Below are 25389 nucleotides of genomic sequence, written 5' to 3'. Positions count from 1 at the left end.
AGGCAGGTGGATCTCTGTGAGTTCGAGGCCAGCCTGGTCTACAAGAGCTAGTGCCAGGACAGGCTCCAAAGCGGCAGAGAAACCCTGTCTCGAAAAAACTAAAAAAAAAAAAAAAAAAAAAAAAAAGTAAAAAAGAAAAAGAAATAAATCCTATCTGAGATACAAAAGGAAAAACGTTCCGAAGTCCTATAATGAGGAAGTGTAACTAGACACAGACAGGCAAGCCCAGGGACACACATGGGACACGCTGGAGAACAAGCCAGCAGAACACAGCTGGCTACACCTCCTTTACAACACGGAACAGAGAAGGAAGAAGGGCCACGCTCTTAACTCAAACAGCTGACAGATTTATTTTCACATTTCACAATGTAAGTGAGCGCTGCACTTTTTCTAACCCCACTTCTCCCCTCCAAACTATTCTGTCAGGAAAGGGGAAGCCTTGCTTGTCGTGCAGCTAGAAAACACCCAGGCTCAGCACCGTGATCTCCTGCTGAAGCAGAACAAGAAATACAAAACCAAAATAGAGCCTTTCCGCTCTTATCTGTCTGGCCGAGTCATGCCAGGCCTTGTGGGCACCATCATAGGGCGAGCAGGGGGTCTCATCATTGGAGGCCCGGGCATCATGGGCATGTGGCCACCCATGGGAGGCCTCATTCCAGGAGCTGTAGAATGGAACAAAGGGGAAAAGGGATGAGAAACAACGTTCAGGAGACTTCAACTAATCCCAGCACTCAGGAGCAGAGGATCTGAATTGAAGCCAGTAAGTTTACAAAGTGAGTTCCATGACAGCCAGCGCTATACAGAGAAACCCTGCCTCAAGAAACCAAAAAAAAAAAAAAAAAAAAAACCCAAAAAACTAAGTAGTAGACCCTGAAAAATACTAGAAAAAGACACATAACAGGAAAAGTGCAAGAAATCCATCAAATCCATCAAATGTAAGTTCCTTAGGACATGAAAATAAGATGAAGACGCGAGCGCAGGTCTGGAAGCTGCCCTATGACAGCAGTGCCTATAGACAGACCACTGCACAGGACCCAGGGACTCGAGCTCTGCTTTGCTCAGTATGCTTGTGTGTTTTTACTTTTGTTGCTCTGGTTATTAATGGTTAGGACAGGGTCTCTATTATGCAGCCCTGGCTGCCTTTAACTCAGAGAGCCTCTGCCTCCCAAGCCGCTGAGGTTAATGGCGTCAGCACCGCACCTGGACTACTCAGCCTTCAGCCGATTATCTCTCCCACACCATGCAACAGGAGCTGTCTCCTCCATGGCCTGGAAAAGAGGCCAGTCTCACCAATAAGTGACTTTTGGGAACTATGGGAAGGTGATCAAAGCCAGGATGAAAACCTGACAGTAACAGCATTTAGCTCTAATCATGAAAAATAAAAGGCAATCATGAATTATATCAAATGGGATACACAGAATTTCATTTTTCAAATGCAATTTAGGAACTATTAATCAGTTCTGTGTGTGTGTCAAATATGAACGAGATCTATGTGCCAGGGAGGGGACAGCAGCCAGAGAACAGGAAAACATCATGGCAGTCTCTGCACAACTCACTGTGCACGCCTCATCTGGATGCTGGGCTCATGAATATTCATTTTTCTACTATGCTCTATAACTGTTCTGCTCTATGAATTCTTTATAAATAAACTTTTGTTTGTTGTTTTTCAAGAAAGAGTTTCTCTGTATTACAGCTCTCGCTGTCCTGGAACTCGCTGTTGTAGACCAGGCTGACTTCGAACTCACAAAGATCTGCTTGGATTAAAGGAGTACACCACCACTGCCTGGCTGTAAATATCGAGTTTTGGAAGCACAGAGGGAGTTGCCTGTAATCCTAGCACTTGGGTAGCAAAGGCAAGATGATTGTAGCAAGTTTGAGGGAGCTGGAGAGATGGCTCAGTGGTTAGCACTGACTGCTCTTCCACAAGTCCTGAGTTCAATTCCCAGCAACCACATGGTGGCTCACAGCCATCTATAATGAGACCTGGTGCCCCCTTCTGGCTTGCGGGCACACATGAAAGGAATGCTGTACACATAATAAATAAATAAATATTAAAAAAAAAAAGTTTGAGGCCAGTCAGGGTTACAAACCAAGCCTTTATCTCAAAAAGGAAATAAAATAATAAGTTGGGTATGGGGCACACAGAAATTACAGATGCATCCTGGTCTCCCAAAATTAACTGATTTTGATTAAAGGCTTGTGATATAAGTAACTCAAGATATAACCATATTTGAAGCTGGATGTGGGGTACAAGCCTGTAATATCAGCACTCTGAGGAGAAAGAGGGCTCCCAAGTTCAAGGTGATCCTGGGTTACTAGAGTAAAAGTATTTTTCAAAAATTCAACATACTCCCTTTTCCCCACTACAGGAGGGCGATTGATATATTGCGTACTTGAGCACGTGAGCAAGCATGCGCGAGCACACACAGCCACTCACAGGTAACTGTATGTGCAATGACTACAGCAGGTACGGAAGCTGTGAGGACCAGTGTCAATGGCAGCATGGATATGTCCTCTCAAGTCCACGGGCTCCACGAGCACATTCACACTTGGCAGTCTGTACGTAAGTGTTTGCAGGAAACTGGGCACCTGAATATTTGTTCTTTCCCTTTCCCTATCATTTGTTTTTATGCGTTAGTTTTAAAGAAACATTGCCTACTGTGCGTGTCTCGAAATATTCTCTTGAGTCATTAGGATCACCATGCCCAGCGGGATTTCTTTCAATGGCTCACTCATTCCTGGTTGCCAGCGTCTTTAAACTCACTGGGTATTGTATTTTGTGACACTGGCTTGGAGAACAAGCAGCTCACGATGGCATGTATCTTTAGTTCCAGCCTATGGGAGGCGGGGGCAAGTAGAGATCTCCGTGAGCTCCAGGCAGCCCAGTTTACATGAGACTCTGTCCCAGAAATAGTAAATAAATGGTTTGGGTTTTTTTTTTGGTTTTTCGAGAAAGGGTTTTTCTGCCCTGGAACTAGCTCTTGTAGACCAGGCTGGTCTCGAACTCACAGAGATCCGCCTGCCTCTGCCTCCCGAGTGCTGGGATTAAAGGCGTGCGCCACCACCGCCCGGCAATAAATGGTAACTCCATCTAAATCACCTGTCTGTGTTTTGAGTTCTTATGCCCAAACTGTTCTCTATCCTCCCACCCCTCTAACATCCACACTGACGCTCCTGGTGAAAAAGGTGCTTTCATCCCAGCGCTGTGCCCTGGTTTGTCCAGCTGAGCTGTCGGCACCGCTTGTCTATTTTCAAACCATCTCACTGTTATTACTACAATTAGATAATTTTAACTATTAAATAAATAAAATGTGTGAGAACTTGCCAGACAGTAGTGGAGCACACCTTTACTCCCAGAGACAGAGGCAGGCAGATCTCTGTGAGTTCAAGGACAACCCGTCTACAGGGTGAGTTCCAGGACAGCCAGGGCTACACAGAGAAACCCTGTCTGAGAAAGCGGGAAGGCTCTAGGCTAGATGCCCAGAACACCAGTTCCCTCTCCAGCAAGGAAGACTTCAGGAGCAGATTATACTGCAGTCTCCAGCACAGTATACTGCAGTCTCCAGCCACTTGAAACTGAAATTCCAGCTGAGGTGAGTGCTGGGGAGGAAGAAGCAGGCAGATACTACAAGTTCAAAATTAGCCAAGGACACATTGTAAGACTTCATCTTAAAACAAACCACTCTGCGGAATTAGGGTGTGGGCAAGCTGGCTAGGTAGGCAGCAGAGCTTGATGCAGACCCGAAGCCAAAGGTGGCAAGAGAGAACCAGCACCACCTGCCCTTCCATCTCCACACATGCAATGGTGTGCAGGTGCCACACACAGAAAGAAGAAACTTCCTTTTTGTATTAAAAATCTGCAAGGCCCTGGGTGCATTTCCAGGCTCTGGCAAAAAAGAACTATAAATACAATTTTTGTGGCTGAGGCTAAGTGGTAGAACTCGTAAGCACATCAAGGCACTGAGTTCAATCCCTGGCAACCAAAATAGAAAGTATTAGTCCTAAGTTTTTTGTGGGTTCCTACATTAAAAACACTGACCAAATTCAATGTTACAAAACTTACAGCTAACGAAGACTGCCCCGTAATGCAGAACTAGAACCCACCGCACAACTAAAAGGTGACCTATTCCAACTCACCAGGTCCCACAGGCATCATCCCAGGAGGAGGTGGACCCATCATCGGCATCATGGGAGGGCCTCCCATGTGGGGTGCAGGCATCATGCCAGGGCGAGGAGGACCCGCTAAAACAGACAATGGAGGCTGTGGTTAAAGCAGGTTTGCATGCTGACACTTCCTCTCTGAATGAAACTAAGAGGCTCTCATGACTAGTCCGAACGCTAAACAAACCTCCTGCAGTTTCTTATTCTAGCAGGGGACTCACACATAGAGCATTCCATAACTTGTACTTTGTAATTAAAGAAGAGTGACAAAATCCCAGCACCCAGGAGGCAGAGACATGTGGATCGCGTTATTTGCTGTGAGCTCACGGTCAACATGGTGGTCTTAACAAGTTGCAAGGCGGGGCTGGCGAGATGGCTCAGTGGTTAAGAGCATTGCCTGCTCTTCCTAAGGTCCTGAGTTCAATTCCCAGCAACCACATGGTGGCTCACAACCATCTGTAATGAGATCTGGTGCCCTCTTCTGGCCTGCAGGCATATATGCAGACAGAATATTGTATACTTAATAAATAAATATTAAAAAAAAAAAAAAAACAAGTTGCAAGGCAACCAGGGCTATACAGAGAGACCCAATTTCCAGTAACAAAACAAAGCATAAAGGACACTTGGTCCATCTTCCAGAGGTCCTGGGTTCAATTTCTTTTTTTTCTTTCTTTCTTTTTTTTTTTTTTGTTTTTTTTTTTTGTTTTTCGAGACAGGGTTTCTCTGTGGCTTTGGAGCCTGCCCTGGAACTAGCTCTTGTAGACCAGGCTGGTTTCGAACTCACAGAGATCCGCCTGCCTCTGCCTCCCAAGTGCTGGGATTAAAGGCGTGCGCCACCACCGCCTGGGTTCAATTTCTAACACCCACATGGCAGCTCACCTCACAATCATCTTTAATTAAAGTTCCAAGGGATCTTATTTATTTTAAGATTTTCGATACAGGGTTTCTCTATGTAGCCCAGACTGTCCTGAACTCAGAGATCCAGCTGCCTCTGCGAGTGCTGGGGTTGAAGGAGTGCGCCACCACTGCATGACATGAGTAAGTTCCAGGGCCTCTATTGCCATCTTCTGGTCTCTTCTGGCACCAGGCACACAAACAGTACACTTAAAATACATGTAGGCAAACCACTCATGCACGTAACATTTTAAGAATTCTACAAATATGTCTGGCTATTGCTATTCTGAGGCTCGCTGTAAAAAAGATGTAGACTGGCCTCAAAACCAGAGAACCCATCATAGGGAAAGGGCAGGAGCGCGAGTGCTCTGGAGCTGCACAGGCACCGCCCTCACGCGTGTCTGAGGGACCTCAGGGAGCGCCTCCTCTGAGCAGCCCACATATACAAGACTGTTTAGATCGCAGCCCAAGTCCAGTCTGAACCTTCCCAGGGGAGCAAAAGGACAGTGACCTTGCACTAGACCCCCCCCCCAAGAACACAGGCTCATGGTCCACTCCACTGTCAACTATCCAAGTCTTACCTTTCACGGGCTTAAGTATGTTGTCGGATATTTGTACAATGTGTGAAGGTGTGCTTGCTGTGATTGGTCTCTGAGAAAGCTGAACAGCAACTAGCTAGGCAGGAGATATAGGCGGGACATCTGGGCAGAGAGAGAGGAGGAGGAATCTAGGCCCACAAGAGAGACAAAAGGAGACATGGAGGAAGCAGGATATCGGTACCAGACAGAAAATAGATTAATAGAAGTAGATTAATTTAAGTTATAAGAGCTAGTGAAACAGGCCAAAGCTAAGGCCAAGCTTTCATAATTAATAAGTCTACATGTCATTTGTGAGCTGTGGCAAAAACAAAAATCTGACTATATAGGTACATTAGAAATTGGGGAAAAAATAAAATAAAAAATAGGGCTGGTGAGATAGCTCAGAGGCTAAGAGCATTGGCTGCTCTTCCAGAGGTTTTGAGTTCCCAGCAAACCACATGGTGGCCCACAACCTTCTGTAATGAGATCTGGTGCCCTCTTCTGGCCGGCAAGCATATGTGCAGGAGAAACCCTGTATACATAATGAATAAGTAAATATATCTTTAAAAGGAAGGAAGGGAGGGAGGGAGGGAAAGAAAGAAATTGGGAAGACTGAGTTTATCAGCTATTTAGGTCTTCTCGTGTTGTGTTCATACCAATAAAGAATTTAATTTCGTTGGGCAGTGGTGGCGCGCGCTTGAGGAGGCAGAAGCAGGCAGATCTCTGTGAGTTCCAGGCCATCTTGGTCTAGAAGAGCTAGTTCCAGGACAGGCTCGGGAAGAAAAAAAAAAACAAACAAACAAACAGAATTTACTTTGTTTAGTAGTATCTATCCACATCTCACAGGTTCCTTCTGAGCTCTCCATTCCTGGGAAGTCCCAGATTTCAACTGGAAGTTAGCCCTAAGGCAAGCATCTAACAGTCCTCCTGCTTGGGAGGCTGAGGCAGAGAAGACTGAGCTTCACTACAGCCTGTGCTACACGTTAAGACTGCCAGACTGGTGTAGTACACACCTTTAATCCCAGCACCCAGGCAGCACAAACAGGTGGGGTCTCTAAGTTTGAGTTTAGCCTGGTCTACAAAGTGAGTTCCAGGACAGCCAGGGTTATACACAGAAAAACCCTGTCTCAAAAAAGAAAAACCAGAGCTGGGCGGTGGGGTGGGGTGGTACCTTTAATCCCAGCACTCGGGAGGCAGAGACAGGCGGATCTCTTTGAGTTCAGGGCCAGCCTGGTCTACAGAGCTAGTTCCAGGACAGGCTCCAAAGCCACAGAGAAACCCTGTCTCGAAAAACCAAAAAAAAGAAAAAAAGAAAAACCAAAACAACAACAACAAAGACTTGGCCTCCCAGAAACTAAACAAAAAGAATTATTAACTTCAAAAACTATTTTAGAATTTATACCACTAAAAGCCGGGTAGATAATTTTAGTCGAAAAAGTACTTTCCATGTAGGCATTAAGAACTGAGTTCAAAGCTGGGCACTGGTAGCTCATGCCTTTAACCCAGCACTCCAGAGGCAAAGGTAGGCAGATCTGAGTTTGAAGTCTTCCTAGTCTACAGAGAGAGTTCCAGGACAGCCAAGGCTACTCAGAAAAATCCTTGGAAAACAAAAAAATGAAGAAAAAAAAAAGGCCAATTGAGTTTAGTCACAACAAAAAGTCAAGCAGGGTTTGTGCAGTTGGGAGCCAGCGCTGAGGAAGCAAAGACACCTGAGTCCCTGGGCTCACTGGCCAGCACACCTGCCTAACTGTCAAGCCCTAGGTCCCAGAGAGAACCTGTCTCGGAAATTAAAGGCCAGGAAGATGGCTGAGCGGGTAAGGGCACAAGCTGCTCTTTTTCTCAATCCACAAAGGAGCAAACAAGGACTCAGCCCTCCAAGCCTTCCTCTGAACTCCACACATATGCCAAAGAACACACATACAATAAAACACCAAAACCACAAGGTGGGTGACTCCAAGGCCGGCCACTAGTCTCTATGTGAAGACTACACACACACACTTTCACACTCACACAAGAGGAAATTATAAGGTTAAAGTTGTTTTCCTCAACTAGTGAACTATGCTGTGGGATAATGCTCTTGTACACTGTAAAGATTTGTAACTTGTATTGGTTTAATAAAACACTGATTGGTCAGTAGTCAAGTAGGAAGTATAGGCAGGGCAACCAAACTAGGAGAACTCTGGGAAGAGGAGAGGCAGAGACACAGTCATCAGCCAGAGGCGAAGAAAGCAAGATGAGAACGCTGCACTGAAAAGGTACCAAGCCATGTGACTAAACAGAGACAAGAATTATGGGTTAATTTAAGTTGTAACAGCTAGCTATTAATAAGCTTGAGCTAATGGCCAAACAGTTTATAATTGATCCAAGCCTCTGCATATTTCATTGGGACTGAACAGCTGTGAGACTGAAATTCTGTCAATACCTAGTCAGTCAACAAGTTCTGGAAGCCAACTATGTGACAAGCTACTAACCTGATGGAGGAAGGTCATTGGTTAATTAATAAAGAAACTGCTTGGCCCTGATGGGTTAGAACATAGGTGGGTGGAGTAAACAGAACAGAATGCTGGGAGAAAGAGGAAGTGAGCTCAGATGCCAAGCTGCTGCTCTCTGAGGCAGACGTGATGAAGCTCCGACCCAGGATGGACATAGGCTAGAATCTTCTGGGTAAGCGCACCTTGGGGTGCTACACACATTAAAAGAAATGGGTAATCAAGATGTAAGAATTAGCCAGTAAGAAGCTAGAGCTAATGGGCCAAGCAATGTTTAAATGAATACAATTTGTGTGTTGTTATTTTGGGGCATAAGCTAGCCAGGCGGCCAGGAGCGGGGTGGCAGGAATGCTGCCCACAGCTCCTTCAACACTAACCAAAGGATAATCTGAGCAGTTGCACACTTTAACACAGAGTTCCAAACTTACGGAGACTGGGGGGAGGCGGGATCATGGCCCCTGCAGGAGGAGGAGCAGAGAATGGAGCTGGAGGTATCTTTCCTTGTTGAAATGCAGCCGCTTAAAATAAAGAAAACAAAAAATGATGCGTTAAATGCAGCAACTTATTTACTAAAATAACCACCTTCTTTGAAATGAACTCTATTCTAAAATTACTACACGTGGCACAACAGTTTTAAGCCATTGAGATACTCAACTGTTACAACTGCAACGAACAGTTTACTAATTCAGGTATTCAAAGCTTTCTTATAATTTAATCATTTAATAGCTATTTGTACTCTTCACTTCAATAGGTAAAATACCTACGCTACCGGGCCTGCTGGTGAACACCTGTAACCCAGCATTCAAGAGATGCAGTTGGAGGAGTTGAGCACAGGAGTCTGAGATCAACACAGGCAATAAAATGAAGTAAGTCTTTACATTTAAAAAATTTAGTTTATAACTAATTCAAGCCATCAGTTTTATTTGAAAAATGCACAATCTGTGGCCAAAGGCCAGGTTTTAGAACAAGTCTCTTCCTATCCTGAGTAAAAACAATGTTCATTCCTTACTTCCCTCTTCTGAAACAAAGGTACTGAACCAGATGAGGAAGAAACAAATATCTAAAATCAGGAGACTGCACTGAAGGAGAGTATCATCATAACAAAAGCCTACCACAATTAGACCACAGAGGCAAAAGGAAGAACAGAAGAAAATGGAAACTATGTAGTCCAGGCAGCAGTGGCACACACCTTTAATCCTAGCACTCTGTGAATTTGAGGCCAGTCTGGTCTACAGAGAAACCCCGTGTCAGAAACAAAACAAAAAACAACAACAACAAAAAAGACAGAACGAGCCGGGCGGTGGTGGCGCACACCTTTAATCACAGCGTTCAGGAGGCCAGAAATAGGTGGATCTCTGTGAGTCTGGGCCAACCTGGTCTACAAGAGCTAGCTAGTTCCAGGACAGGCACCAAAGCTATAGAGAAACCTTGTCTCGAAAAACAAAAACACACCAAAAAAAAAAAAAAAAAAAAAAAAAAGGAAATGGAAATTACCTATGTGACTCGATTAGAGTCAAAAAAATAGTACAGTAGCAAAAGCCTACCAGGTATCAGGTCAGCACTGGAGAGGTGATGGCAGGAGGCTCAAGAGTTCAAAGCTAGCCTGGTCTACAGAGCTCGTTCCAGGACAGCAAAGGCTACACAAAGAAATCCTGTCTCCAAACAAAGAACCAAAACAAAAAAGCCTGAAAAACAAAATGAAGAAACCATCCAAAATAAACAAACAAGCCACACTCTCAGGAAGCCAAAGCCTAAGTCAGAGATGGCCGTCGTCCATCCATTCCATCTACCAATGCAGTGCAGGCTAGACCATGACTACAGCCTGTGTCGCTCCAGAGATTTTCCCTGTAGGGCTTTCAGTTAGGACAACACTGCCCACATCCTATACAGGACAACAGGCTGTAAGGAGTGCAGACCGAGCGGCAAACTCCTACCAACCTAACTACAGACATCACCAAGCGAGTTCCTGACAGTCTGCCTCCCTGCCCCAAAAGTCTACTTAGCATGAGGGCATTACTGGAATTATCACCTCTAATCCAGGCAGGAAGAGAGGATTGCCAGCAGTTCCAAAATACCCAAACAAGGCTAGAGAGGAGATGGTTCAGTGCATTACTGTTCTTGCTTAGGCACAAGTACCCAAGTTCAAATTCCTGGAATCCAGTTAAAGCCAGGCACAGCCAAGTATGCTTCTAACCCCTGTATAAGGAACAGACAAAATCAGATTCCAGCTCACTGGCCAGACAGCCTAGCTGAAACGGTGAGCTTCAGGTTCGACGAAGGACCTTGTCTCAAGGGAATAAGGTCAAGGGTGATAAGAGCAGAGGCCAGGCATGGAGACAACTGCCTTTAGTTCCAGCACTCAGGAGGAGGAGGCAGGCAGATTCTGGTGAGTTCATGGCTAGCCTGGTCTATATCACAAGCTCTTCTTTTTCTTTTCCATTTTCCAGACAGGGTTCCTCTGTGCAGCCCTGGCTGTAATGGAGCTCACTTTATAGACGAGGCCAGCCTCTGCTTCCCAAGTGTTGGAATTAAAGGCCTGAGCCACGACACCCAACTTTGATTAATTCTTTTTGCCAGAGCTACAATTATGAAAGCCAAATAAAGTCTCTTAAACCCACTCTTATGGTTTCCAATTATTAGGGAAAAATCTCAAAATTGTGGATTGCAGGGGCTGGAGAGAGCTCCGAGGTTAAGAACACTGGCTGCTCTTCCAGGATGTGGGTTCAAGTCCCAACACTGATATAGCAGCTCACAACTGTCCACAACTCCAGTTCCAGGGGAACTGACACCGTCACAGATAAACACGTAGGGAAAACAGCAATGTGCATTAAAATAAATAAAGCTTTAAAAGAAAAAGTGGTGAATTGCAACTTTTCAAATATAGGTTCACATAAATGTGCTCCAAAATCTTGTTGCCATTAACAGGAAAATCAAGAGGCAACTCCATCTTCTCTAGCCACCTCCCAGCCTAACCAGCCTGCACGTGACTGTTCTCTGATGGATTATCTCAATAACGAATATTAAGGTGTTCCTACAGTCCTGGGACATAAGTGACCTTCCACTCCGCTCCTTCAACTTAGGCAAACAGCCCCATGTATCACACAGAGAGAGTTGTTTCTGTAGAAAACAAAGAGATGGGATAAAAAGGAATGGGACCGTTCTATCACAGAGACAGAGACCGGGCCGTACTTGTTTTGTCAATCAGGCTCTGGGCCTGCTCTTCCATCCATTTCTGGTAGTAGTCTTTCACGTTCTCCTTGTGCTTCCGACCGCTGCAGTGTGTCTTTCTCACAGATGGCTGCAAACAAAAAGCTCACATCAGACAATGAAACAAGGCCGGGCGGTGGTGGCGCACGCCTTTAATACCAGCACTCGGGAGGCAGAGGCAGGAGGATCTCTGTGAGTTCGAGGCCAGCCTGGTCTACAAAGGGAGTTCCAGGACAGGCTCCAAAGCTACAGAGAAACCCTGTCTCAAAAAACCAAAAACAAAAAAACAAACAAAAAAGACAATGAAACAAAATCCCCAAATAAGAGAGCTGAAACGCTTTGCCTCTGCATTGGTAGGCTGGCAAAGATGCTGAAGCAGCTTTGACAAATGCTGCCCTGCAGTATACATCTCTGCTAGATGTATTACCGAGGAGGCAGGTACATGTGGCTGAGTCAAACACTTGCTCTTGAGCACTGGAGCACAGACACAGACCCTTTCCTCCACTCCACTCAGTACTAAGAACGGAACTCAGGGCTTCTGCATTCTAGCCAGCTGAGCTACCACTGGGCTCCACATCTGCCCCAACAAATGGAGTACTCGTTTACCTACTATCTAAGGCTTTCTCTACAAGGATGGACTTGCATGTTAAAAAGGTTCCATATTTACACATCTAAATCACAATTTGCTATTTAGGAAAAAGTGCACGTGCCACTGGTCTAAATCATAGTGCTATTTTAATGCCCTCAGGCCTCTACAATGGAAAATAGCAGCTTTAATCACTTAAGCAACACTGTTACGAGAACACAGAACTTCAAGCTGGTTGTAGCAATGCGTGCCTTTACTTCCAGCACCCAGGGATCAGGAACAGCTGGATGGCCTGGTCTACATATGAAGTTCGAGGCCAGCCAGGTCCAATAAATAATCTTCACTCAGAGAAACTATTAAAACCATAACACCAAATTTTGTTGTTGCTAAAGGATTTGGTTTGGTTTGTCTTTTTGACACAGGATCTCACACCCTAGCCTTAAATTCACAAGACTCCATCTCGGCTCTCAAATGATGGGAAACGGGCATGAGCCACTAAACACAGCTAGCTGTGCTGCTGTTATCCTTGCTGGGGCCTTCTGAGTGACCCACGGCAGCCTACCCTGGTCGGCACTCCATTAGCTGCCTGCAGCCATTACTGCTGCTGACATACAGTTAACAGATTCCCACAGAGAGAGTGGAGCTGCAGTTCCACCATGAAGACACTTCTTTCCATTTTAGTAAAAAAAAAAAAAATTGGTTTGTTTTTCGAGACAGGGTTTCTCTGTGTAACTGGAACTCACTCTGTAGACCAGGCTAGCCTTGAACTCCCATAGATCCACTGTCTTCTGCCTCCCGAGGTCTGGTTTAAAAGGCATATGCCACCACTGCCTGGTGATTCTAATAGTTTTCAATAAAATGATATAATCAAATATATGAGCTGTAGGAGCACACTCCTGGGTTTTGGGGAGAGTTATCTGGACAAGGCCTCGGTTTGTATGCTAGGCTAGCCTGGAATTCACCACCTTCCTGGTTCAGCCTCTCAAGTACTGAGATTACAGGCAAATGCATATGTAAATGTTTTCATCCTCAAGCCTGTTAATGCTTTATCACTCTGCAATTACCTTCACATTACAAACACTGCAAAGGTGTTAATAAAAAACACTCTTCCCAGTTACTTTCAAAGAAGATTAGTGGTAAAATTCCCAGCAGGCTGTAAAGCACATACATGGACCTAGATAAATTAAAAGAAAGAAAATCTTATATTGCATACGAGCCGTTTTAAGACTACGAAAAGACGTGCCACTTACAGAATCATGCGTAAGATACGTATCACAGTAGTCACAATAAAACCTGAAAAGACAAAAGAATATGACAACCCTTAGCAGATGTCCAAACAAGCCAAGCACCCTCAAACTCAGATGCTAAGGCGTCAAACAAAGCGTTCGGACAGGATCGGGGCCGCGAGGGGAGGGGCCGAGAACTCGGAAGGGGACAAGAGCGCCTCGATTCCCACCCGGATCTCACCGGGGCGCTCGCCCTCCCCTCCAAGCACACGAACCAGCGCCCATCGCGCTCACGAAGCCCCGACCCACCACCGCAACCCGCCAGCCTCAGCCCGCACTCACTTAGGCATGTTGCTCCACAGGCCGTTGGCTACTCGCTTTCGCGCCGCCGGGAAATGACGCACACAGTCCGCGCCGACTCGTTCGGCGGACGGAAGAGCGAGGGCGGGCCTTCCGCAAAGGAGATCGGCTTGCAGAGGACAGCCAGGAAGTGTGCTAGGGGTGCCTATGAGGGTCAATCCGCGCCCACTTACTCCTGATTGGTTATTCGCTCTCGGAAATACAGTGTTTCATTCTTTCAACCGGTTCCAAAAGGCAGATCCTCTTCTGTGTTCCCTGCTCTGTTGGAAGTGCTGGGAAAACGGTAGAAACAAAGCAGGTATACGTTCTCATTCTCAGAGACCTGATTAGCAGGAAAGTGAAATAGATCAAATCAAAGTCCTATGCTTGGGGAAATGAAGCGATATAGCACAACTGATAAAAACCCAGAGACAGAAATTGGGGTTCAACCTAAAGGTCAGTAAAACAAAACATCCAGCCACTGGCTCTTACTTCTATCTCAGTCCAAAATGGTGATCCTGTCTCCAGGAATCCCAGAATGAGACTGTGTGTGAGAGTTGTCTTCTCCCGTTTTATATTTCTCCCTAATACTGGAATTAAAGGCGTACACCACTACCGCCGGTTTCTATGGCAAACTACCGTGGCTACTGGGATTAAAGTTTGTGTCAGCACTGCCTGGTCTGTAAAGTTGATCAGTGTGGCTCTGAACTCAGGCAAGCTTTATTTATTAAAATACAAACGAAATGCCATTACAAATCAGGGAAGAGGGGAATTCGACTTTAAAGAAGACGGAGAAAACGTGGAAGACCACCACTGAAAAAATAATAATTTTTCCAAGGACTAAAATCCAAATATGAGCTGCGTTACATTACCATCCCTTGCTGGAGAGATGACTCAGGTTGGTTAAGAGCACAGCTACTCTTCTAGAGGACCTGAGTTCTATTTCCAGAACCCACATAGTGGCATACAATCTTCAGAAACTCTAGTTCCAGGGGCTCCAACACCCTCCTCGGTCTTCCACACGCAACAGGCATGCACGTGGTACTCACACAGGAAAAAACTCAGGGCCGTAAAATATGTCGCTGTAGACCGCAGGCTTTGTTGTTGCTGTTGTTCCTTTGATTGGTTGGTTTGGGTTTGGGTTTTGAAAGACAGGATTTCTCTGTGTAGCCTTGGCTGTCCTGGAACTCACTCTGTAGACCAATCTGGCCTCCAAATCAGAGATCCACCTGCCCCTGCTTCCCGAGTGCTAGGATTAAAGGTGTGTGCCATCATCCAACCTAGAGTTCCCAGTTTTAAAACTGTCTCACTTTAGCACGAATAATAAAAAACCCAGAGACAGATATTGGGGTTCAAGCTGAAGATCAGAAAAGCAAAGCAGACAAGCCACTAGAAAGATCTTACTCTTCGGTCTGGCCATGGAGCTTTCTTCCCAGGCCAGCAAGGAGGCAGCCTTGATGAACCAGGAAGTCTGGGAAGAGGCCCAGGGCACCCCATCGTGCAGCCAGTGGTACTTCGGTCCAGAGGCCACAGACATCACCACTGTCCACACGCGTGATGGTGGGGTGTAGGGATAAGCTCAGCCTATTAGGGGGCGTGTTCGCCTTGGGCTAATGTTTACATATAAATCTGGCGAGCTTGAGCCCCACAGCTCTCTTTGTTTGTATTTCCTGCTCATCACTGGATCTCTGGTGTTGTAAGATATCCCTTCATTAAAATTTGCTGTTTCATATTAAAAAAAAAAAGAAAGATCTTACCTCTATGAAGTCTTCAGATTAAAAGAGTGAGTTCCTGTCTTATCCTGCCTTATATTCCTCTCTAATGCGGGGGTTAAAGGCCTGCACCACCAATGCCTGGCCTCTATGGTTAACTATGGAGGCTGCAGGGATTAAAGGTGTATGCCACCACTACCTGGCTTATACAGCTGATTAGTGTGGCTAGGTTTTTACTCTGATCTTCAGACAAGCTGTATTTATTAGAGCATAAACAAAATATCATTATATTTCCCCTTTTGTCTAATTAAAAAAGGTTATAGCTAATAAAAAAAGACTATATACAATAACTTTGTACAATATATACAGGCAGTAACTACACCAATAATATCTAGTCTATTGCATTTGACAAATTCAGAGAAAATACTCCATATCTATCCTATCCTGGTGAGTCCAGAGTCTTGTGCCTAATTTACTTTCTGTTATAACTTGCATTACCATCCAAAACTATCTTTTGATATCTCTCAACCTTACACACTTTACACTTCGTTAGTGGATTTCCTTTCTGAGTCTTGAAAACAAGGAAAACTATAACTATCTCGTCTTCAGCTCCCTCAGAGACCTGAGAAGGAAATACTATTAACTGAGTAAGCAGGAAGTGCGAGCAAGCAACTTCCAAAAAAATGTGAGAAATGACAGAAACAGCTGACTGCCTGGACAGTCACCCAAGGTTCCTCTGCAATGTTGGGTCATTCATGTTCAGCCTACAGGGCTAGAATATTCAACAGATTTTTCTATGAAGAAGGATTTTGAAGGACTACCTCACCTCATCTTGACAAGATTTGAAAGTCACTCTCTTTTATGTCCTGCTTGTCCAATTAGTACAGAAAACTGTCAGTAGTCCAGGCAAGAACATTTTCTGGCCCAGTTCTTACTTTTGCCACAAAGAAAGTAAACGCCTCATGGAGTTTCTTCAATGCCCATTGTCGTCTCTGAAGTAGATTATTGCTGCCAGGAGAAGATGTGTCTCATTGTCAAAAAAACAAAAAAAAAAAAGGACCTATGAGCCAGGAGATGGTGGTGCACGCCTTTAATTTCAGCACTTGGGAGGCAGAGGCAGGTGGATCTCCATGAGTTCGAGGCCAGCCTGGTCTACAAGAGCTAGTTCCAGGACAGGCTCCAAAAGTCACAGAGAAACCCTGTCTCAAAAAACCAAAATAAAAAAAAAATCTTAAATGCCATATCTGTAGATCTCTGAAGTGTTTGAAGATGACCTGTCTATCTAAAATACATCTGTTTGACCTTGAAAACATACCTAATATGACTACAAGTTTAATTGTAATAGGTGACTAATTACTAACCTGGAATTCCTTATTATCCTAAACAGTTGGTAAAAATAACTTTGAAGGCCGGGCGGTGGTGGCGCATGCCTTTAATCCCAGCACTCGGGAGGCAGAGGCTGGCGGATCTCTGTGAGTTCGAGACCAGCCTGGTCTACAAGAGCTAGTTCCAAGACAGGCTCCAAAACCACAGAGAAACCCTGTCTCGAAAAACCAAAAAAAAAAAAAAACTTTGAAGAACTAGAAATTTGCATTTCATTGTTAAATAAGCTTAAGTATTTTGAACAAGATTAGAAATGTATGTACAGCCGGGCGGTGGTGGCGCACGCCTTTAATCCCAGCACTTGGGAGGCAGAGGCAGGCGGATCTCTGTGAGTTCGAGACCAGCCTGGTCTACAGAGCTAGTTCCAGGACAGGCTCCAAAGCCATAGAGAAACCCTGTCTCGAAAAAACCAAAAAAAAAAAAAGAAAAGAAATGTATGTACAGTATGTTTTAATAATATTAATCTTAGATTTTTATCAATGTACAAACTTAGTATACAATATACAAAAGTCCAACGTAAAATATTTAAAACTAGAGTTGCTTTTTTAAAGTAGAATCAATAACCTACCCTTTTATCCTATCATATCTGTATACCCCTTTTTTCTTTTCAAAACAAGAACTCTGAATCTAATATCCTTTGTTCAACTTTCGTCCTGACTGTAACCAATAACAACTTATAACCACCCCCCTAAACAATGACAAATATTCATAACCCATTAACAATCAAAAACTGCCCACCCCACCTCTTGGGAATATGAACGTCATATTCTTTTTTTTTTTTTTAAATATTTATTTATTTATTATGTATACAATATTCTGTCTGTGTGTATGTCTGCAGGCCAGAAGAGGGCACCAGACCTCATTCCAGATGGTTGTGAGCCACCATGTGGTTGCTGGGAATTGAACTCAGGACCTTTGGAAGAGCAGGCAATGCTCTTAACCACTGAGCCATCTCTCCAGCCCGAACGTCATATTCTTAAATTTACTTCCTGCTGTCTGGGAGCCATAGCATCTTCAGGGAATCCTGAAAAGAAAATTTTGGGCTAATTGTCAAGTCCTGGGAGAGGTGGCCGTGTCATTGGTCATCTCCCAGTCTCTGCATAATGGGAAGTGCAGGGCCGTCTCGAGTCCTGGCTAGAGCAGTCTGTGAGGCTGGATCACCCCAGCTGGCCACCTTGAAATTGTCTGAGCAGTTTGTAATCCAAAGTCAATCTTTAGGTGGTGTTTTTCAGCTTAATGGTGTTATCATAGTCCTGGAGGAATCATCATTGTGGGATCCTACCTTCCTTTAGGAGACTTCAAAGGTCACTGTTAGGCATGCTCAAGGGTCATTGCACAAAACTGAGACTCAAACCTGAAATCATGTACAGAAAGGTAGATAAAACTTTTTTTCTAGAATTAGTATTCTATATGATCGTTAATATCATAACAAAAAGTTTAAGATATATATATCTTATAAAATTATTGCTTAAGAAATGCTGTTAAAGAATAAGTGTGAAACCAAAGAATTATGAGATTGGTGGCAATATAGTAGTCCTTAAATACTTGTTTTTCTTCTGTCCCATATCAGGTGGCTCTTTTGACATGAGACAGAGATTTTGGATTTCACTTTATATTTTTGGTTGTGACCCTACCTTTTAATGGCTGAGCCATCCCTCCAGGCTGGATTTCACTTTAATAAGCATGATTGGGCCGGGCGATGGTGGCGCACGCCTTTAATCGCAGCACTTGGGAGGCAGAGGCAGGCGGATCTCTGTGAGTTCGAGGCCAGCCTGGTCTACAAGAGCTAGTTCCAGGACAGGCTCCAAAGCTACAGAGAAACCCTGTCTTGAAAAAAAAAAAAAGAAGAAGAAGAAGAAATAGAGAAAAGGTGTCATAAACTCGGCCAGTCCGCAGTGTCATGGCAGTGATCTCCACTGTCCCCTTCAGGTAACTTGGGTCTGTACTAGTTCCTTAATGACCTAGACCCTTTCCTCAATCTCCCATATTCTTCCCCAATCCTAAAGCTACAGAGTGTAATGCCTGGTGTGGTAACACTCCTGTAATCCCAGCACTCAGGACAGAAGCAGGAGGATTGCCTCAACTTTCTGAAAAGCCTGGTTTACATAGGAAGTTCCAGGTCAACCAAAGGTGAAAGTTACATCCTGAAACTGTCTCAAAAAGCCAAAGAGACTGGAGAGATGACTCAGCAGTTAAGGCACTGGCTGCTCTTCCAAACAACCCAGGTTCTTTTCTCAGCACGCACATAGCAGCTCAAAACTGTCTATAAAGCTAGTTACAGGTGCCGGGCGGTGGTGGCGCACGCCTGTAATCCCAGCACTCGGGAGGCAGAGGCAGGCGGATCTCTGTGAGTTCGAGACCAGCCTGGTCTACAAGAGCTAGTTCCAGGACAGGCTCCAAAACCACAGAGAAACCTTGTCTCGGAAAAAAAAAAAAAAAAAAAAAGCTAGTTACAGGGAACCCGAAACCTTCTTCAGCCTTACATGCAGACAAAACAGTCATACACATAAATAAACGAATAAATAAATAAATAAAATATTAAAGCCAATCCAGGATACATGAGATTGTGTCAAAAAAAAAATACTAGGACCATAATTACCTTGTTCACCTGATGGCTACCAGGTGGCACTAGACACTGTCTATCCTTGGCAAGTGAGAAGGAAATAATAATTCATGATTTCTTCGGTGAATGTTTTGCCTCCCTCGTGGTAAACAAAGATTTTACAGCTAAGAATAGAAAAGGCCAAAGTCCCAGGGCCTGGAGAATGTGTTGTCCTTTGAACCTCTTATTAAGCTAAAGCTATTAGAGCAACAGGTTTTGAAAGCAGGAAGCCAGGGCAGAAGAACAGGTTTAGCGGGTAGGCTCTGAGCAGTGTGTTAGGAGAGGAGTTATTACTCACTAACGCGATGCCTCCCTTTGCATGGGCAGGACATTGTCTCTGAGCTTAGCGCATTAGCACACGATGTGTTCCTTCGAACACAAGGGGTGCCCTGTAGAAAGCTAAGACAGGAACAGCCCGGCATGACCCGAGAAGGACACATATGCACACGCAGGCACACCGGGGCACTCCATCTCTTGCCCCAGGGTAAACTGTCTTGGCTCTTGAATGGAAAACAGGAAACTACCAGTTATTAAGCACCTAGTTGGTGTCAGCATTAGAGGAGGCGTTTTCATTGTTATCTGATGGGATTGGATTGAAATTTTTACTGATAATGAAGTTGAGGGTGACATAATCTGCATGAAGCTGCAAAGTTAGTAAGTGGTAAAGTCAGGACATGAGCTCAGATAGCCAGAGCCCAGCGCCAACCTCTCCGTGGAACACGCCAGGGTGTTTGGGTGCATGAGAACCTTTGAAACCTCAGCCTGAGGGTAGCCTCATATGCCTTTGATCCAATTAGAGAGCCGCATTTGTTCAGTCAGGTCTTCAAAGCACCAAGGGGTAGCCTCAGACAGACTGCCTTCCACATGCCTCGAAAATATACCTCTGAATGGTGCTTTGTGACTGGGACGTTCCTGAGGCAGGAGGACCAGAAGTTCAAATACCATGTAGAAAGTGAAAACAGATTCCCACACATGGCCTTCTGATGCTGCAGGAACATCTTGGCACTCATGTGTGCATACTGACATACAAGATTAAATTAAATTAAAATATATGTATATTAAATTATATATATTAAATTAATATATAATTATATATTAATATATATGTGTATATATATATTAGAGTGGTCGGGGAGCATGCATTAAATTCCAGCACTTGGGTAGCCAAGGCAGGTAGATCCCTGAATTTGAGGTCTACATACAGAGCAAGTTCCAGTACAGCCAGGGCTATTACACAGAGAGAGACCCTGTATCAAAAAAAGTTCAAAGACATCCTGGAAATCACAGAAAGACTCTGACTAAAATGGCGGGATGGGGGGGGAATCAAAGTTTTTGCTCATGGAACAGAAAGGTGACTCAATGGGTAAAGGCTTTTGCACCAAAAGTCTGATAATCTAAGTTTGGTCCCTGAAACTAACATGGTAGAAAGAGAGAACCATGGCCACAAGTCATTCTTTGACCTTCACATACACACATATAAATAAAATCTTCTTTATCTTGCTGGAGAGATGGCTCTAGTTAGAGAGAACTAATTGCTCTTCCAAAGGACCCAAGTCAGTTCCCAGGTGGTCCACACTGTAACTCAATTCCAGGGCATCCAGCATCCTTTGCTGGCTCTGGCTCCATGAGTACCTACGTGAATGAGCTCATAGACATACACTTGGATACACATGAAAAAAGTTAAAGTATATCTTTAAAATTAAAAAGTAAATGTAAAAGATTTTAAAGTGGGGAGGGGAGGAGGATGGAGCAAGTGGACTTCCTGTCCGTCCACAGGAGCAAACACTACTAAAGCCTCTTTGGAAAAGACTGGGCAGTTATGCAGACAGCGAAAAGAGCCATCCAAGGCCAAAGCCATCCACTCTCAAGCCACCCGAGAGAAACAAAAACAGTCTACACAAAGACTCGCCAAAGAACACTTGGAAGCTTCCTTGTAACACAAACTAGAAACAACTGGCCCTCCTGTCCCCGTGGAAGGGCAAACAAGGATCCCACAAAAGCACCCTATCCAACTCGATTCCTGCACTGCCAGGAAGAATGAACTTTGTTTGTTTTGTGGTTTTGTTTTGACAGGGTTTTTCTGCGTAGCTCTGGCTGTTCTGGATCTTGATCTGTACATCAGGATGGCTCCAAACTCAGAGATCCAGCTGCCTCTGCCTCCTGAGTGCTGGGGTTAAAGGTGTGTGCCACCACCGCCTAACTGGAGCAAAGATCTTAAATGCACAGTTTGGCAATGTGATCTTTTGCTTTGTTTTGTTTTTGTGGGGTTTTGGTTGAGACAGAATCTCAGAGTTTCACAATGTAGCCCTAGCAGGCTTGGAAAAGCCTTGAACTCACAGAAATCCTCTTGCCTCTGCCTCCCAAGTGCTAGGATTTGATGTGGGATTTTCCTCTGTATGCTGTGATTACTATTAATGAATAAAGAAACTGCTTTGGACCTATAACACAGCAGAATTTAGCAAGGCCGAGAAAACTAAGCTGAATGCTGGGAGAAAGAATGGTGGGGCCAGAGAGATGCCGTGGAGTCACCGGAGACAGAGCCAGTGAGACACAGCCATGTGGTGATACACAGATTAATAGAAATAGGTTAAATTAACATATAAGAGTTAGCCAGTAAGAAGCTAGGGCTAATGGGCCAAGCAGTGATTTAATTAATACAGTATCTGTGTGGTCATTTTGGGGCTGAGTAGTCGGGAACCAACAAATGGCCTCCCAACAACAAGAATTCAAAATGTGCACCACCCCCACCGAGTGATGACTTTGCTTTGAGACAGGGTCTCATGTAGCCCAGGCTGGCCTCAGGCTTCCTAGGCAGTCAAAGCTGGCCTTGAACTCTTGATCTCTGGCAGTCATCTCCCAAATGCTAGGATTACAAATGTTGGGCATCTTGCACAGCTGTCATGAAGGAACTTCTATGAAGAAGATAGATGAAATCCAGGCGTAAGAGGATACAAAACACTCTTCTGATTATGCGAAGATCTGAAGTAAGCACAGTGGTAGTTACCTGGCAGGAAAGCTTCCGGGCTCACAAAGGAAAGTCCTCACAGCAAAGCTCAGTGATTGCTTTCCAGCATGCCAATCCCTGGAATTTCCTGAAATATGGGAAACGCATTGCACAGTTTGTGATACTTGACAGTGATATCTGTGCCCTCCCTGGCAAAAAAAAAAAAAAGTAAAATAAGGCTGGGTGGTGGTGGTGCACGCCTTTAATATTAGCACTCAGGAGACAGAAGCAGGTGGATCCCTATGAGTTCGAGGCCATCCTGGTCTACAGAGTGAGTTCAAGGACTGCCAGGGCTAAACAGTGAAACCCTGTCTCAAAAAAACCAAACCAAACCTCTCCCCGACAGCAAAAAAAAAAATAAAACGTGAATATTTTCCGGTTCAACCCCCAGTATTCCGCATGCAAAAAGTATTTCAGCCAGCAAGGCGCTGACTGTGCTCCCACTGCTTGGGAGGCTGGGAAAAGAGGATCAGGAGTGCAAAGTCATCCTTGGCTATATCGCAAGTTCGAGGCCATCCTGAGCTACTTGAAACTCTGTCTCAAAAATAGAAATAAACTGGGCGTGGCGGTGCCCACCTTTAAACCCAGCACTTGGGAGATGGAGACAGGCAGTCTCTGTGAGTTTGAGGCCAACCTGGTCTACAAAGTGAGTTACAGGACAGCCAGGGATGTTACACAGAGAAACCCTGTCTCGGGAAACCAGTAGGTAGGGATAGGTAGATAGATAGATAGATAGATAGATAGATAGATAGATAGATAGATAGACAGACAGACAGACAGACAGATGAAGAAAAGTTGGTTTGTAGAGGACTGAAATGGACAATGTGTACGTAAGAAACTAGGTGGAAATGAACTGTAGGAAACTTGCCGAGGAAGTGGCAATCTGAACATGTTCTAAATTCTGGTAGACTAGTGGGCTACATGAAAGGAGGCAGAGCCGAAATTCACTAATCAAGCAAACAAACAGACAAAATGAGGAGTGGGGTGTGTGTGTGTGTGTGTGTGTGAGTGTGTGTGTGATTTGCTAGAAGGACTTACAGGCTGTGGCCCAGCTAATCCAACATTGGCTGCCTGTCAACAGAAGATCCACGAATCCAGCAGTTGTTCAGTCCACAAGGCCGGATGTCTCAGGCAGTCTTCAGTCTGCACTGGAATCTCGAGGGAGTCTAGAGTACCAACGAAGGAATGGACTTGCTAGTGAGGGCACAAGCAAGTGGTTAAAGATTGAGGCTTCCTTCTTCCACATCCTTGAAATAGGCTCCCAGTAGAGACTGTGGCCCAGGTGAGAGGTGGGTCTTCCTACCCCAAAAGATGTGGATTAACAAAGATCTTCCTGCTTCAAATGATTTAATTAGTCAAAAATCGCTCATAGGTATGCCGGGCCTTTTTATGTTAATTCCAGATTCCAGACAGAATAAAGTTGACAAAGTAGTCGTCAACCAGGTGACTGTAGGTTGTGTCAAATTGAGAATAAAAACTAACCAGCAGACAGGCAGTGGTGGCGCCCAGCAGTCGGGAAGCAGAGGCAGGCGGACCTCAGTGAGATCAAGGCCAGTCTTCTCTACAAAGCAAGTTCCCGGACAAGCTCTAAAGCTACACAGAGAAGCCCTGCCTCGAAAAACCAAAACAAAACAAAGCAACCAGCACAGTGTGTGTGCAAGCACGCATTTCACAAGCACAGTGAGTGTGTGAGCACACACGCCATAAGCGTTCCCGCAGCAGTCAGAGGACAATGCATGGAAGTCTGCCCTCTTCTGCACCGTGAACCCACAGAGTCATCGAGTTTGCAAGCAAGAGCTTTTACCTACCAAGCCATCTCGCTAGCCCCTGCCCTGTTTCAGTTGTTGGTTGGTGCTGGGTTTTTAGTTTGTTTGTTGAGACAGGGTTTCTCTGTGTAGCCCTGCTTTTGGTTTTTAGAGACAGCATCTTGCTATGTGCCCCAGGCTGGCCTCCTATCTCTATGTAGACAAACCTGTCCATGAACTCCCGATTTTCCAGTGCTGGCCTTACAGGTGTGCACCACCATGCCTAGCTTTGGACTACGGTTTTTGTTTTGAGACAGGGTTTCTCAGTAGCTATGGAGCCTGTCCTGGAACTCACTCTGTAAACCAGGCTGGACTCGGACTCACAGAGATCGGTCTGCTTCTTCCTCCCAAGTGCTGGGATTAAAGGCGTGTCCCAGAGCTACCAGTCAAAAATAAATAAAATAAAATAAAAGATAAGGTGGAGAGCTATTGAAGCAGTCAGCCAATACCACCTTTTGCTGAAGCCTTTTCCCTGGTGGCTCTGGGGAACGGAGCCAGGGTCATGTGCAGGCGAGGCGAGCGCTCTACCACTGCTCCAGGGTCTTGGGCAAGCTAGGCCAGCGCTCTACCAGGGCACTGCGTTTCCAGCTCAGCTGAAGACTCCCCAGCCCTGTAGCCTGCCACACAGGGCTTCTGTTTAGCCCCACTGTCCTAGAAACAGTTGTGTAGACCAGATCTCAACTCACAGAGATCAGCCTGTCTCAGCCTCTCGGGTGCTGGGATTAAAGGTGTGCGCCATCCAGCAAGAACACACAATAATCCTGTCTGGAAAAAAAAAAGGCTCAAGCAGTCTATTTCTACATAGCTATGAATGACTTGGAACTCACTGTGAAAGACCCGGATAAATCCAGACCCCACTAGCAGGAAAAATAGAGCCAAAAATCTAGCAGGAAGAGGAGAGCCAAAAATCTAGGTTAGCAGGTTCAGTGACTCTGTTTCAGGAACTAGCTGAAGATAAAGTTAGATTATAATCTTCAGAAACAGGGAATTAGCACCTTGTGATTATCACTGGTATTTTTGGAATTGTCCAATGACGCCCTCCCTACCCCCTTTGGATTATGGTGCTTGGTTTCTTCCCTTAAAAACCCCCTCTCAGCCGGGCGGTGGTGGCACACGCCTTTAATCCCAGCACTTGCGAGACAGAGGCAGGTGGATCTCTGTGAGTTCGAGACCAGCCTGGTCTACAAGAGCTAGTTCCAGGACAGGCTCCAAAACCACAGAGAAACCCTGTCTCGAAAAAACCAAAAAAAATAAATAAATACCCCTTCTCCCAGCTACTTGGGGTCGAACTTTCTACCCCGCATGGAAAATGAGTTTCGGGCCCAGTGCACTGGTTCCTGTCCTGTCAATAAACTTCGTGTGATTGCAGCAAGGGCAGTCTCTCATGAGTTCCTGGGGGGTCG

The 25389-nt window shown here is 45.1% G+C and overlaps 1 protein-coding gene and 1 long non-coding RNA gene across 2 annotated transcripts; one reads left to right on the top strand and one right to left on the bottom strand.

The window, feature by feature from the left end:
- Nucleotides 1-326: 326 nt before the first annotated feature.
- On the bottom strand, nucleotides 327-13449 carry Snrpc (small nuclear ribonucleoprotein polypeptide C). The gene is made up of 6 exons (XM_075979670.1): nucleotides 13383-13449; nucleotides 13166-13208; nucleotides 11312-11420; nucleotides 8551-8640; nucleotides 4138-4242; nucleotides 327-662 (listed from the first exon to the last, which is right to left on the bottom strand). Exons 1-6 carry the CDS (start codon nucleotides 13424-13426, stop codon nucleotides 538-540), a joined length of 516 nt encoding a protein of 171 aa, XP_075835785.1. The 5' UTR covers nucleotides 13427-13449; the 3' UTR covers nucleotides 327-537.
- On the top strand, nucleotides 2374-10695 carry LOC142854304 (uncharacterized). Its single transcript, XR_012911318.1, has 3 exons — nucleotides 2374-2563; nucleotides 8874-8988; nucleotides 10570-10695. It is a non-coding gene; the product is annotated as an uncharacterized LOC142854304 (long non-coding RNA).
- Nucleotides 13450-25389: the final 11940 nt, after the last annotated feature.

Source organism: Microtus pennsylvanicus, chromosome 7 (genome assembly GCF_037038515.1).
Source record: "Microtus pennsylvanicus isolate mMicPen1 chromosome 7, mMicPen1.hap1, whole genome shotgun sequence".
In the NCBI taxonomy this organism is placed as follows: Eukaryota; Metazoa; Chordata; class Mammalia; order Rodentia; family Cricetidae; genus Microtus; species Microtus pennsylvanicus.
Note: the sequence above shows the minus strand (reverse complement) of the source record. Positions and strands in the feature narration are given on the sequence as shown.

Excerpts from the sequence above, each read along its gene's own strand:
- Snrpc (XM_075979670.1), bottom strand. The coding sequence starts at position 13,426 with ATGGGCGCTGGTTCGTGTGCTTGGAGGGGAGGGCGAGCGCCCCG. Across the intron at positions 13,209-13,382 it reads AGGGGAGGGCGAGCGCCCCG|GTTTTATTGTGACTACTGTG; the intron begins GTGAGATCCGGG and ends TTGTCTTTTCAG. Across the intron at positions 663-4,137 it reads GATGATGCCTGTGGGACCTG|CTCCTGGAATGAGGCCTCCC; the intron begins GTGAGTTGGAAT and ends TCCATTCTACAG.